Source organism: Myotis nattereri (genome assembly GCF_964212035.1).
Source record: "Myotis nattereri genome assembly, chromosome: 2".
Taxonomy (NCBI): domain Eukaryota; kingdom Metazoa; phylum Chordata; class Mammalia; order Chiroptera; family Vespertilionidae; genus Myotis; species Myotis nattereri.
The window spans coordinates 211,657,864-211,671,207 of record NC_138076.1 but is presented as its reverse complement, the minus strand read 5'-3'; the positions used below and the strand labels follow the sequence as shown (position 1 = coordinate 211,671,207).

The 13,344-nt window shown below is 59.4% G+C and overlaps 1 protein-coding gene across 2 annotated transcripts; it reads right to left on the bottom strand.

The window, feature by feature from the left end:
* Positions 1–47: 47 nt before the first annotated feature.
* Positions 48–12,903, bottom strand: CSDC2 (cold shock domain containing C2). Of its 2 annotated transcripts, XM_081084685.1 has the most exons (5): positions 12,702–12,869; positions 3,301–3,599; positions 2,397–2,519; positions 1,727–1,919; positions 48–949 (listed from the first exon to the last, which is right to left on the bottom strand). In XM_081084685.1, the coding sequence occupies exons 2-4, from the start codon at positions 3,474–3,476 to the stop codon at positions 1,757–1,759; spliced, it is 462 nt and encodes a 153-aa protein (XP_080940811.1). In that variant the 5' UTR covers positions 3,477–3,599; positions 12,702–12,869; the 3' UTR covers positions 48–949; positions 1,727–1,756. The 2 variants fall into 2 exon arrangements, with proteins under 2 accessions (XP_080940811.1, XP_080940810.1); XM_081084684.1 differs by having other exon boundaries at positions 48–1,919; positions 12,702–12,903.
* Positions 12,904–13,344: the final 441 nt, after the last annotated feature.

Below are 13,344 nucleotides of genomic sequence, written 5' to 3'. Positions count from 1 at the left end.
CAGCCCCTTCCCCCGGGACCCGGACAGAGGCAGCTCTGGGCCAGGCTGAGTCACAGTTGAGGGTTTATTGCCAGTGTTGGGAGGACGGGGAGCCCGGGGGTGGGGCCTCGGAGGGGGTGTGACTGGACACTGGGGGGTGTGAGTGACAGAATGCCACTGACCTTCTGCCACCCCAGGTGGCCCCAGGGCTGATACCCACATCCCCCTCGCCAGTGCCTGGAAAGGGGGGTCTACTCACAGGAGAGGGGACCTTGGGGGGCTCCTAGGGGTTAACCTGCATCAATAAACCTACCCAGCGGGCCAGGGAGTCCTTGTTCCCCAAGGAGAGGCCTCCGGCCTTGCAGAGCAGCCCCGGCTCAGGGGGTGTCGGGCTGGGCCGTTCTCAGTGGGGGCGCTGCCAGCACATCTCAGCAGCTCTGGGCTTCCAGCTGCGTAAGGACTGGGGGCAGGGATGGGGCATCCCAGCCTGGCTCTACCCTGGAGCCCTGGGCATCTTCAGGGCTGGGGATCCTAGACGGTCACTGAGCCCTCCTGTTGGGCATCAGCCTTTTACACACAGACTGGCTCCCCTAAGGGTCACTGTCCTGGCAGGCCCTCCCTTTAGCCCCATTTCCATCCCCACCAGACGATGTGCCCTGGGAGGGGGGGCAGGGAGGGAGGGAAGCCCTCCTTCCTGGCCTCCCGGCCAGGCCAACCCCCCACCCAAGGGTGAATGCACACAACACACACGCACACAACACACGCACACACATTAAAGGACGGACAACAGGAATCACAACTCAGCCACTGGCTCGGAGGCCGGTGGGAGCCGCGTCTCGGCTTTGGGAAGAGGGACCAGCAAGGGGGCTGCAGGGCTGGTGGGCTCCCAGGCCGAGGCCATTCCTGTGGGTGCCCCGCCTGGCCCTGCCTGAGGGGACGTGTCCATCCATCGCTGGGTCCCCAGCAGCCACTGTGCTGAGCACGGGCGGAGCATCAGTGGGGCTCGTGAGTCAGGGAGAGGGTAGGCCTAATCCAAACTGGGGGGGATGTCCCCCTCCGCAGTCCCACACCTCCTGGAGAAATGGAGGCAGCAAGACTCCGTGTGGCCAGGGGAGAAGATGGGACCTCAGTTTGGGGTTCACAGAGCCACTGCCAGGCTGAGGAGTAGGGATTGGCCTGCAAAAGGAGCCCCAAACTGCCTTCTACCCGCAGGCCCTTTCCTGCCTCCAGTGTGTGCTGAGAGCGGGAGAGGGCAGGCTGGCCGGCCCTTCGCCCCTTTCCCTGCCAGAGGCTGGAGGCCCCAAAGCACTCACTGGCCTGGCTTCTGAGGGCGGGTCCCGGCCACCAATGGAGCCCCGGGCGCTGGGGTGGGTTGAGTAACAAGCAGAGTCCGTCCGGGCCAGGGCCAGAGGCCCAGGCTGGGGGGAAACTCGTCCTGGCAGGGCCCGGGGTGCCCCTGACTCCCAGCCCCAGGCCCGATGCAGGCTCTGGACGTTCAGTGGACACAGGACAGGTGGGCAGGGGCGAGAGGGCCTGTGCCAACGTGGCAGGGAGGGGAGGAAGGAGAGAGCGGACAAGCAGAGAGGGCAGGGCGGTGGCCTCCCCCTCGGTCCAGCTCACACAACAGTCACAGGTCACGGGGCTGGATGGAAGCACACGTGCAAGACAGACAGACGGACAGACGTGCACACTGAGGCCGCCTGGGGGGCCGAGTCAGCCCGTCCCGTGGGGCATGGAGCCTGCCCACCTGTCCATCCTGGGGGGCTCCCCGCCCAGCCTAGGAGCCCACGACCTGGCCAGACCACGTCTCGTGGGGAGTGTGTGGGGCCAACTGGGTGAGCACCACCTCCACGGCCTGGAACTTCTGGTTCTTGGGTGGGATGGGGCACATCTTGTAGGTCACCTCGTCACCCTCCACGGGGACGTAGTCCCCCTCGATGCTGGAGGCAGAAAAGGGGCGTCAGCCAATGGCAGGCCCCACTCCCTGGCACCCCTGCAGCCTGGCCTGCGGACGGCCGGCCTAGCCTCCCTCAGGCTCTCCGCCCTCCAGTCTGCAACATGGGAAACAAGCTGCCTTGTGCTGTCGGGGGATTGAGATGTGAGGCTTTAGAGCATCTGTGTCCTCCCCCGGCCATGCCTGGCATTAGGGCTGGGACACGGGCCTAGCCCCACCTTCCCTCCCAGCCTACCTGCTGCAGGCCTTCCGGTGGCTCAGCCAGTGGCTCCTAGAGCTTGGGGTCTGAGGGCCCCTCCCCACCTGGCCCAGCCCCGATGGGAGGAGGAGGACGCCAGGAGCAGGCCTCAGCCAGGGAGGGGGGACTTGGGGAGGCACTTCTTGAGGCCCTGCTGGGACACTGCAGCCAAGAACAGGGCGATGGGAGGGCCTCACGGAGATGGGGCTGGGGGGCAGGACTCACTCAGACACGTGCACGAAGATGTCCTCTGACCCGTTCTCGGGGGTGATGAAGCCGTGGCCTTGTGAGCGTGAGAACTGCTTGCAGACGCCCTTGAACACGGGGCCAGCCGAGGCGCGGGCTGTCCTAAGGATAGGGTCGGGGGATTGGAGCTGTGGCCTAGGGGTCCCCCAGGCGCCCGCAGCCTCCCCAGGCCAGAAGCCACACACAGTTCATTCAGTCCTTTCATCATCCCATTGAGAGAAAGGGAGACTGAGGCTGAGAGGGGAACTGGCTCCCCCGGGCACACGGCCAGCGCCCCCCTCTGCACAGCGCCCTCACTATCTCCTGAAGCAATGGTGTCCCATCCACTCATTTCTCACTCACCCCTTCTTCATTCATTAAACGTCTGCTCTGTGCCGAGCCTTGGGTCGGACACAAGAGTCCCTCAGCCGAACGCTCCTCCTTCAGCCAAGCCAAGGCAGTCTCCCTGAGGGTCCCACAACGCCCCTCCTCCTGCACCCCAGCCAGGAACTGTCCCCAAAGGCCCACCCACTCCCAAGGTCAACCCTATGCCTCCATTTTTGCCCTGGCTGTTTCATGCTTCACCTGATATATGTTCCAAACTCAGCTAAGACGTCATCTTCCCTAACGCCTAATGCCAGTCCTCACTCCCAACCCTGCTGGAGGGAGTGAATGGTGGACCAAGTCCCTTTGCACCGTAGGCCGCTTGTGGGATCCAGTTCATCACTGGATCCCCTGGTCGGGAGCCCAATAAATCTCTGTGGAATGAGTGAGTGAGTGAGTGAATGAATGAACGAACACTAGCAGTTACTGGAAAGTTCATGCACAGCCCTCCTGTCCTTGGGAAAGAACAACGGGCTGGAGAAGGAGGGGACGGAAGCCTGGGTGAGGGGCAGGTACTCACGCCGAATACGTCCTGGTCCGTTTGGTGGGCAGGGGACTGGGCAGGTCCCGAGCTGAGACGCCGCCCCGCTCCCAGACCCTGCTGCCCTCCCGTTGGAAGGGGAAGGTGGGCCAGACTGGGGACTTGGGGGAGTGGAGTGGGGGCACGACCGGGGGCGACGGGGGCTCCGAGGTCATGGTGGGGCCGGCAGGAGGGCCTGGTGGGCTCCTGGGCCCGGGGGCCGGTGAAGGGCCTCGGCGTCCTTGTGGGCAGGGCCCGGCCTGGCCCTGCTCAGCAGCCTCACCAGCCACAGGCTCCGTCTGGAAGGGGAACAGAGAGGTAGAGGTGAGTGTGCTCCCGGGCAGGCAGCCGCCGGGCACGGAGCACAAGTCTGGATGGCTGGGCCTGCCTGCCCGTCTCAGAGTGGGATCAGGGCACTCACGGCTCTTCTCTGGCTCTCACCAAAAAGACAAAACACTCCTACAACCTCGCTGTGGGCTAAACTATTCCCTGAAAATTCGTGTGTTGACGTCCTACCCCCAGGTGCCGGCATTTAGACACGGAGCCTTTGGGAGGTAGCGAAGTTTAGATGCGGTCAGGAGGGTGAAGCCCCCATGAAGGGGGTTAGTGTCCTTTCAAGAGACCTTGGAGCCGAAACCGGTTTGGCTCAGTGGATAGAGCGTCGGCCTGCGGACTGAAAGGTCCCAGGTTCGATTCCGGTCAAGTGCATGTACCTGGGTTGCGGGCATATCCCCAGTAGGAGATGTGCAGGAGGCAGCTGATCGATGTTTCTCTCTCATCGATGTTTCTAACTCTCTATCTCTCTCCCTTCCTCTCTGTAAAAAAAAAATCAATAAAATATATAAAAAAAAAAAAAAAAAAGAGAGACCTTGGAGACCTTGCCTCCTCTCTCCCTGCCCTGTGAGGAAGACGAACCTCATAGTCCTTCCAGCTTCAAGTTCAATTCTCTAACCCCAGGGGTCTGGGAGGTGGGGTGGGTACAGTGGCCAGTGATGGTCAGGAACCCGGTTTGACACAAGCGTCAGCAGTTTCAAGTGCCCCGATCCGGGTTTGGATCTCAGCTCTGTCGTTTGTAACGTGATGACCTCAGTTCCAATAGGGTGGGCGGTGTGTGGGCTCTGGGCCCAGATGGCCTGGGCTTGAATCTTGGCTTCTCTACCAACACTCCTCACTGTCGGCTCAGTTTCCTACTCTGTACAATGGGGAGAGTGTTGGTTACTGCGTTATAGAGAGGCTGCTGTGAGGATCACATGACTGCTACACACGTCGGACAGTTCAAGGGCATGGTGAGCTCTTGGGAGGTTGGAGCTTTTTCCTGAGCCCCGTTTCTTCCTCTCTAAAACGAGACAGAACTTACCATGCAGGGTGGCTGAGGACTCAATGGTGTAGTGTATGTGACAACATCTGGCATCTTGTAGATACCCAGTAAATTGCTACTATCAATGCTAATCAATAGAAGTTCCCGCACCAATAGCTGTGTCTAGATGACCTTGAAATAATTCATCCTATAGTTTCCTCTACTGAGGAAGAGAACACAGTTTCCCTACCCACACGCCTACCCGCCCACCCTCCCCCCAGGCTGGGAAATATCGGACCCCAAGAGGCGCTGCTGTGGAACCCTGGGCAGAAAAGCACCCTGTACCGAGCCAGGCTGTTGACTGAGCTGGGTCAGGCAGCTGGCATGTGGGGCCGGGGGGTGCCTGGATGGAAGGGCTCCAGCTCAGCTCTGTCTCAGCCACTGACCTTGGGTAGCACTTGCACTGGCCTCGGCTTCCTGATCTGTACAATGGAACTGATAAACCAGCCTCACCCCTCACAGGCTATGGGGGGGCTTGGCTAAGCCTGGGACTATAAAGATTATCCAGGAGTCCTCACCCCATTCCTTCACGCCTCCACCCCTCACCCAAATGCCCGGGTCAGAGGGGAGTCCCTGAGCTGCAAGTCTATTTCTGGTCTCCATATTGCCCCACCCCCAAATCTGGAGTTTCCGGGGAAGAGTTTAAGGCAGCGGTTCTCAACCTGTGGGTCGCGACCCCTTTGGGAATCAAACGACCCTTTCACGGGGTCGCCTAAGACCGTCAGAAAACACATATATAATTACATATTGTTTTTGTGATGAATCACTATGCTTTAATGATGTTCAATTTGTAACAATGAAAATACATCCTGCCTATCAGATATTTACATGACGATTCATAACAGTAGCAAAATTACAGTTTTGAAGTAGCAACGAAAATAATTTTATGGTTGGGGGTCACCACAACATGAGGAACTGTATGAAAGGGTCGCGGCATTAGGAAGGTTGAGAACCACTGGTTTAAGGCTTCTTTTTTTGTTTGTTTGCTTGTTCTGTTTTGTTAATCCTCACCCAAGGATATTTTTTCATTGATTTTTTTTTTTTTTTTTGAGAGAGAGAGAATGGAAGGGAGGGAAGGGAGGGGAGGGAGGGAGGGAGAGAGAAACATTGATGTGAGAGAGACACATTGATTAGTTGCCTCCCACATGAGCTCCAACCAGGGCTGGGATCAAACCTGCAACCCGGGTCTGTACCCTTCACCGGAAATCGAACCCACCACTCTCAGGTGCGTGGGCTGGCACTCTAACCACTGGCCAGGAAAGACTTCTTAGGGGTCCAGAGACCAGGAAGCCCCCAAAACACCGCCTGGCAGGACGGGAAGAGCGAGGAGTCACTCATTCAAACCCCATCCCTGGAGAGGCCCCTGGAGGCTGTTCAAGGTCCCCCAGCAAGCGGGGTGCTTCTGGGTCAAGATAATGAGCTGGCTCTGCCATCGCGGGGGTGGGTGAGACTCCCTGCTCCCCGGCAGCCAGGAGAGCTGGAGGGGAGGGCGAGGGGCCCCTCGTGGCCCCTCAAGCTGAGCTCAGGTCTTTCTTTCCAGCCTCGCTCCAGGAGGCAGGAGTGGGCCCGGTTTGGCATTTGTACCCCCATTTTAGCGAGAAGAAAACGGAAGCTTCCAGAAGAGAAGCCATCACACGAAAACCTGTGCCCGAATGTTCATGGCAGCATTCTTCGTGACAGCCAGAAAGTGGAAACAACCCAGAGATCCACCAATAGGTGAACGGATGAGCGAAACGTAGTGCAGCCACATAGAATGTTATTCGGCCAGAAGAAGGATGAAGGGCCGACACACACACGCATCACAGACAGACCTGGAATCACTGAGGTCGTGGGAGAGGCCGACACAAGAGACCGCATGGCGCAGGGCTCCATCCATGAGAACTGTCCCCCACAGGCGGGTCCCGGAGACAGAGAGCAGCTGAGCGCCTGCCAGGGGCTGGGGGAGGGCCGCGTGGGAGTGACGGCTAAGGGGTACGGAGCTTCTTGTTGGGGTCATGAAAATGTCCTAAAATGGACTGTGGTGATGTCACACGACTCTGTGAATATACCAAAACCATGTGCTTGTCCACCTTAATGAAGCCGGTGAGTTTAGCTCAACAAAGCTGTTGCCCAAAAGGAAGACGGGCAGGCAGCTAAGATCCCCATGGTGACCGCCGGGAGGGCAGGAGATGCCAGGCTCTGCAGCACACTCCTGGGGGTCCCCAATTCACCTGGGCGAGGTGGCAGGTGGTGGGGCAGCTCTGCCTCCCGCTCCCGGGAGCAGGGAGGCCCTGCCCAGCGCACAGCTTTCCCAGGCCTGGCATGCTGCTTGGTGGTCCTGGGAAGGGCAGAGGCAGCCCACCGTGGTTACCAGGGAGACGCAGCTGAGCTGGGCCAGCTCTGGCCAGCCAGGCCTCCCAGCCAAGGCCGAGCGGGCATGGCTCCCAGGCGGTGGGAAGGGGAAGATGAGCTGATTATCCAGGGTTCGCCTTGATAGGAGCACAGCCCTCCTCCTCTGCCTCCCCAACAGGGGGTCCCCCAAATGGACCAGCAGCATCCAGCCCCCACAGGAAGTCACTGAGGCTGCTCCCCAACTACATCCCCCACCCAGGGTGCACCCCTGAGAGAAAGCAGGGCGTCTGCTCAGGGCGGGAGGGACAGCGAGGCAACCTCTACAGTGGTGCTGCTCCAGGCCCTCCCCCCATCTCCTTCCTCTTCTGGCACCTGGGGTTGCAGGACCCCCTCCTTCCAGAGCTCCCAGGAGGAAGGAATGGGATTGGAGCCTGGGAAGCACTCAGTGGGTGCTGAGTGAGAGGTTGCTCCTCCCAGGCAGGACTGCTAAACTGGGTGTGGGGGGCAGAGACCCCGCTGAGCGGAGCCAAGCCCACCTGTCACTCTCCTCTCCCTGCCTCCCAGGGACTGGCTCGTCCACTAGATCCTGCCCCACCCTTCCCCCCTTATCCTTCTTATTAAATTCCTGCAATGGAACTCGAAGGCTGGTGCTATCATGACCCCATTTTGTAGGTGATAAAACTGAGGCCCAGAGAGGCTACGTCACTCACTCAAGGCCACACAGCCATGAATGTCTGAGCCAGGACTCAAACCAGGGCAAGCTGACTCTGCAGCCTGGAGTAGGAAGTCAGGGGTCCTGGGTCTGGGTCCTGCATTGCGACCGACTTGCTCTGCGACCTTAGATAGAACCTTTCCCACTCTGGGCCCTGCCAGAGCCCAGAGCTTGAAGGAGCTGCACATGCCCAGCGGCCTACGAGACCAGGGAGAAGGGACGCAGGGCAAGCCTCGGGTTCAGATCCTCCTCCACGTGCTGCTGCAGAAAGGGGCGAGTGAAGACGGGCTTTTATTGTCTCAATGCCATACATCTGCCAAAGTCTTTTCAGAGGCGATTTTTCATTTTTCTTTTCTTTTTTTTGATTTTTCATTTTTCAACCTTCCAGTTGCCCTGGAAGGTTGAAATTAGAATTGTTTCCATTTTATAGCTAAGAAATCTGAGGCTCAGAGAGGTTAAGTGACCTGCCCAAGATCACACAGCAGATAAGCAGCAGAACCCAGATTCCTCTGAAGGTAAACAGCGCACTTCTTGTGAGGATAAATTCTGTTCCTAGATCAGCCAAGACGAGGCTGGAGTTTTCTCAAAGGAACTTTTCCTGAGAAGCTAAAGGGGAAAGTCACTCCTCCAAGAGCAGAGAAACACATGTGTCTGGAGAGCATTTGTTTCACCTCAAGCCCAGCTCCCAATCTCAGTGCCCCTCTGGGGACATCTCCTGCCGGAATAACGCTCTGAAGATGGCAGTCTGAGCATGAGAGGAGAGCGCAGGCCCCAGAAGTCCCTGAGTGCCCTCCTGAGTGACCCCCCCGCCCCACGCCACCCTCCCACCCCAACCCCGCTTTCTGCGGCTCAGTTTCCTCATCTGTCAAACAGGCTAATCAGCGTCCCCTGCCCCAGTTACGGGAGGGGTGGCGGGGCTGTGAAGGGGCCCACCTGTGAGTGGGCATCTCCCTGGCCACATGTTTTGGTTCTGACCCTCCGGCCAACCTCCTCTTCATTTGCCTGCATGGACCTCAGCTGACTCGTGATCCTGCAGATAGAGGAGCCAAGAGAGGCAAAAGCCAAGCACCAGGGCTGCTGGGAGATAACCTGAGGGGGCCCTTGTGACACAGTCAGCATATGGGACCACGGGTCCGTGACTCAGCTGTCAGCAGGCGACCATTGCCCTGGGGCTGGGGCTCCTCCAAGTCTTAGCTCCCGCGAAGGGCAGGGCAGGAAATGGCTGTCAGAGTCCCCTCCTGACCATGTGGACAGCCTCTCCCTCTGTGCACATCAGAGTAAAGCAAACCCGCTTGCCCACCCAGTGCGGTGTGACCTGGGCAGCACCTGCCCCTCTCTGGGCTTCACGCGTTACCTCGGCTGTGCAGTCACCACCGGGCTAGATGCCTCGTGAGGGCCAGTCTAATTGTCCTCTGAGGTTGTCAGAAATACATGCTGCCCTGCCAGTGTGGTCGGTTGGTTGGGCACCGACCCCACGCACCAGGAGGTAGCTGGTTCCATTCCCAGTCAAGGGCACACGCCTGGGGTTGCAGACTCAATCCCAGATGGGGATGTACAGGAGGCAGCCAAGTGATCGTCTGCTCTCACATTACTGTTTCTTTCTTTCTCTTCCTCTCCCTTTCTCTCTCTGTAAAAATCAGTGAACTATTCTTTAACACACACACACACACACAAAACACGCACACAACCAGGGCCAGTAGCTCAGTGGTCAGAGCATTGTCCAGATATGCCAAGGTTGTGGGACCCATCCCGGTCAGGGCACATGTAAGAATCAACCAGTGATGCATAACTCCTTTCCTCTCTCTTTCTCTCTCTCAAATCAATCAATAAATAAACATTTAAAATACATGCTTAAGTGAAACAAAACTGATAGCCGGGCACCTGGACAACAAAACAAAAGGCGACAGCCCCCCCGTCAGAGGCCCCAGGCCAGTGGGGGAGCACAGACAGATGACTAGATTCTGTGCGGGAAATCCTGATACGGCTACCAGTATTGATTATCAACCATGTGCCAAGTGGGGTGCCAAGCCCTCTGTGCTGCACTTCCTCATTTAGTCCTCACAGCCACGCTGCGTGATAATTGCCATGGTTACCCCCATTCTTCAGAAGTGTAGACTGAGGCTCAGAGAGGTAAAGGGGTTTGCTGGGGTCACACAGCCAGTCCGGGGCAGCGCTTTTGCAACCTGGAGACATTTGGGGGTGTAGGTCCAACCCCTGCCAGAGGAGGGGAGGGAGGACCAGCAGGTCCCCGGAAGCCCCTGCTCTCCCTGGAAGCACTGGGGGCGCAGGGCGCAGGGCTCTATTTCTGGCTTTGTGCTGACTCAGACCATGACCTTGGGTGAGTCACTTGCCAACACTGGCAAGCTTCTAAACAGCACCCCCAGGAAAAGGAGCCGGCCCACGCCCCCATGCGGAGAAGCAGACGGGGCAGGGAAGGACCTGATGTCCTGAACATGGGGGGCAGGGACACGGATCGCAGGGGAGGGGCTTCCTAAACGCGGGGGTCTTGTCCATGCTGAGCCCCAGGAGGCTGAGGAGACAGCCTCAGACCACCAGACAGAGGCCCTCCCCGCCTCTCCCCAGCCCCTCCCCGCCCAGCCTCCCAGACGCTCCTTAAAATACATCAGTGCCCAAGCTGCTCCCGAAGCTGGAGGTGACCTAATTAAACCTGGTTCTTCCCTCTCACAGCGCGTGTGTGTGTGCGTGTGTGTGCGTGTGTGTATGTGCGTGTGCGTGTGCGTGTGTGTGTGTGTGTGTGTGTATGGGGGCTGCCCCAGCCAATACTCGAGTGTGAGACCCTTTCAGTCTTGTCCTTGTCATGCTGCCTGGGGGCTACTGTGATTCAGGCCCCTGGGCATCAGTGGGGAGTGGGGATGACAGGATGGGCACCTCAAGAGCCAAGCTCACATCCCCACTCTGCCAGGCTGTGTGACCCTGAGCAAGTCACTGTCCCACCCTGAAGCACCCTAGAGCAGCGGTTCTCAACCTGTGGGTCGCGACCCCTTTGGCGGTCGAACGACCCTTTCACAGGGGACGCCTAAGACCATCCTGCATATCAGATATTTACATGACGATTCATAACAGTAGCAACATGACAGTTATGAAGTAGCAACGAAAATAATTTTATGGTTGGGTCACAACATGAGGAGCTGTATTTGAAGGGCCAGAAGGTTGAGAACCAATGACCTAGAGAGAGGAACAGACTGGACAAAGTAACATGGGAAGGCGCTGAGCTTGAACTCAATCAGCCTGACCCAAAGCCCGTGGCCTTTCCCACACACCATGCCACGCATCCTGGTGACCATCCTTCACTGGCGTGGGGGCAGAGGAAGAGCCCCCACTGCTCGTCGCTCCCCATCGTGCTGCTCCCCATGGACCACGGTCCCACCTGCCTCCAGCCCCCTTTCCACCAGGCTCTTCCTGGTCACGCTCCTTGCGACCAGTTCAGCCAGGCCCTGAGCGCCCTCTGCTGGTGCCACTCTTGGGGACCTACCTCCAGACCAGCCTTCAGGTGTTCCCTCCCCACCCACCAGCTGGGTGGGGCCCCCCCATGGCCAGTGGGCATCCGGGAACATTGCCCCCCTGTCTCTCTCCAGGCCCCGAAGAGGCCTCCGTGGCCACGACTGTCCGCTGGCCTTTCCCCATGTGCAGCCAGTCCCTGCTTACATCGCCTTTTTAATTTTTTATTTGGAGGACGGGGCGGGGCCGGTATGGGAACATAGATGTTTCAGGAAAATACTTCAAGGAAATGGTAGGGGGGAGGCTGGGAGGAGAAGCATTCGGAATGTGGAGGACCCAGAGACTCTGGGAGGGAGTCAGGTTTGGGGACCTGGCTCCCATCCCCCAGGGGTCTGGAGACAGCCCCTTCCCAGGGAGAGGCCTCTGCTGGAGCTCACCCAGGCGGCCAGTGCCAGGCTCCCAGCGGTTGCCCACCCCCACCCGGGGGCACTCCCACCCCCTCCCCTCTCCCAGCGGGGACCCAGCAGTGCACTCTGTTTATTATTGTTCTCTCTCTGCATCCCCCGCCCCCCGCCTGGGAAGAGCCTGCAGGCTGGCAGCTTGGCAGGAACCTGCTGTCTCCCTGTGGGTGCCAGCATCACCATGCCTTGTCTCCGCCTGGACTCCTCTGCCAGGGTCAGGCCACTCGGGGACGTGGTACCCGCCAAGGCTGCCCCAGTCCCTGTATCCCACCGCCCCTAGCCCATCACCCCTGCCCTCCAGGGACTGCACCCAGCAGGGTGGAGGTCAGGGCCCCGACTGGTGAGCAGGGGAGACAAGTGGCCTCAGAAGAGGCAAAAGCTATGGGTGGGGTGCCTCCCTGGTGAAGATAATAGCATAGGCCACCCTTCCAAGCCAATTAACACCAGTATCCCCATCACACAGGAAGAAACAGGATGAGACAGCTGCTCCCCATCCAACTGGCGACCCTCCCCTGCTCCAGCCCAGCCCCAGCCCCAGCCCCAGCCCCAGGCCCAGGCCCAGCCCCAGCCCCAGCCCAAATGTCCCAGGGAAAAGGCCCACTCTGTTCCCTCCTGCACTTCACGTTTGCATCTGGTAGGAACACGATTATTTCCATTATTTCTCCAGTCATTTCTCTCCCTGGATCTCAGACAGGAGGCTGCGGCGTGGCAGGTGCCTGCTGTCCTCTGCCTCGAGCCAGACACAAGTCCCAGACACACACACGCACACGCAGACACACGCAGACACACGCAGACACACGCAGACACATGCTGTCTCACAGCCTCAGCTTCCCTTGGGGACCAGGGAGAGGGAGGGAGGGGCGAGGGCAGGGTGGGTTCCTCTACACACCCTCCCACATTCCCTCTGTAAGCTGAACTGGGCTGGGTCAGCCCCAGGGGAGGGACCCACCTTCCCAGCCTCCCCCACCCCCACCCCCATATCATACCTCCCTCCTGCTCCCCTGCCAAAGCCAGTTTCTAGAGCTGGTGTGGCTCAGTCCCCATCCAGCCCCGGCCAGGCCAGCCCCGGCCAGCCCCTTACCTCTCCCTGGCAGCTGAGGTGGGACTGCCTCCTGCAGCCGGTTTAGCACTCTGCCTCCTGGCACCTGGAGCTGGGCGCAGGGGAGGGTCTGAAAGACGCGCTGTGTGTGTGAGTGCGTGTGTGTGTGTGCGCGTGTGTGTGTGTGTGTGTGTGCGTGTGTGTGCGTGTGTGAGCATGCGGCACCTCAGCCCCTCACTCACTCACTCACACACGCCTTCCCCTGACGTCAGGGGGAGCAGGAGGGAGGGGCTGGGTTGGAATTTGTATCCCGGCTTAAAGGGACACGGGCCCAGACACCAACCCGAGTGAGAGAGCTCGCTCACAGCGTCTCCCAGGGCCCTAAAGCTTCTTTTTTCGGAAAGTGGCTTTTACTGCCAGGCCAGGCTATAATTTGCCCTGCCAGGTGGGAGGAACCGCTGAGGAATGCAGGGGAGGAAGAGCTGGGGCAGCTGGCACTCCTGCCAATTAGAGAGCAAGTGGGGTGATGAGTGTGTGCTGGGGGGCTGGGCGGCGGGGGGGGGGGGGCTGGGCAGGGGAGGGGGGGGCTGGGGGGCTGGGCGGCGGGGGTGAGTCTGGGAGGACGGAGGCTGCTGCCCCAGAAAGAGCCCCAGAGGGTGCTCCGGGCAAGGGGGTGGGGGGAGCT

What these genes read in the sequence shown, in the direction of transcription:
- CSDC2 (XM_081084684.1), bottom strand. Translation starts at nt 3,476, where the DNA reads ATGACCTCGGAGCCCCCGTCGCCCCCGGTCGTGCCCCCACTCCACTCC. An exon ending in CGGACCAGGACGTATTCGGC is followed by an intron (nt 2,520 to 3,300) that starts GTGAGTACCTGC and finishes CCCTATCCTTAG; the next exon opens with GACAGCCCGCGCCTCGGCTG. An exon ending in ATCTTCGTGCACGTGTCTGA is followed by an intron (nt 1,920 to 2,396) that starts GTGAGTCCTGCC and finishes TTCTGCCTCCAG; the next exon opens with CATCGAGGGGGACTACGTCC.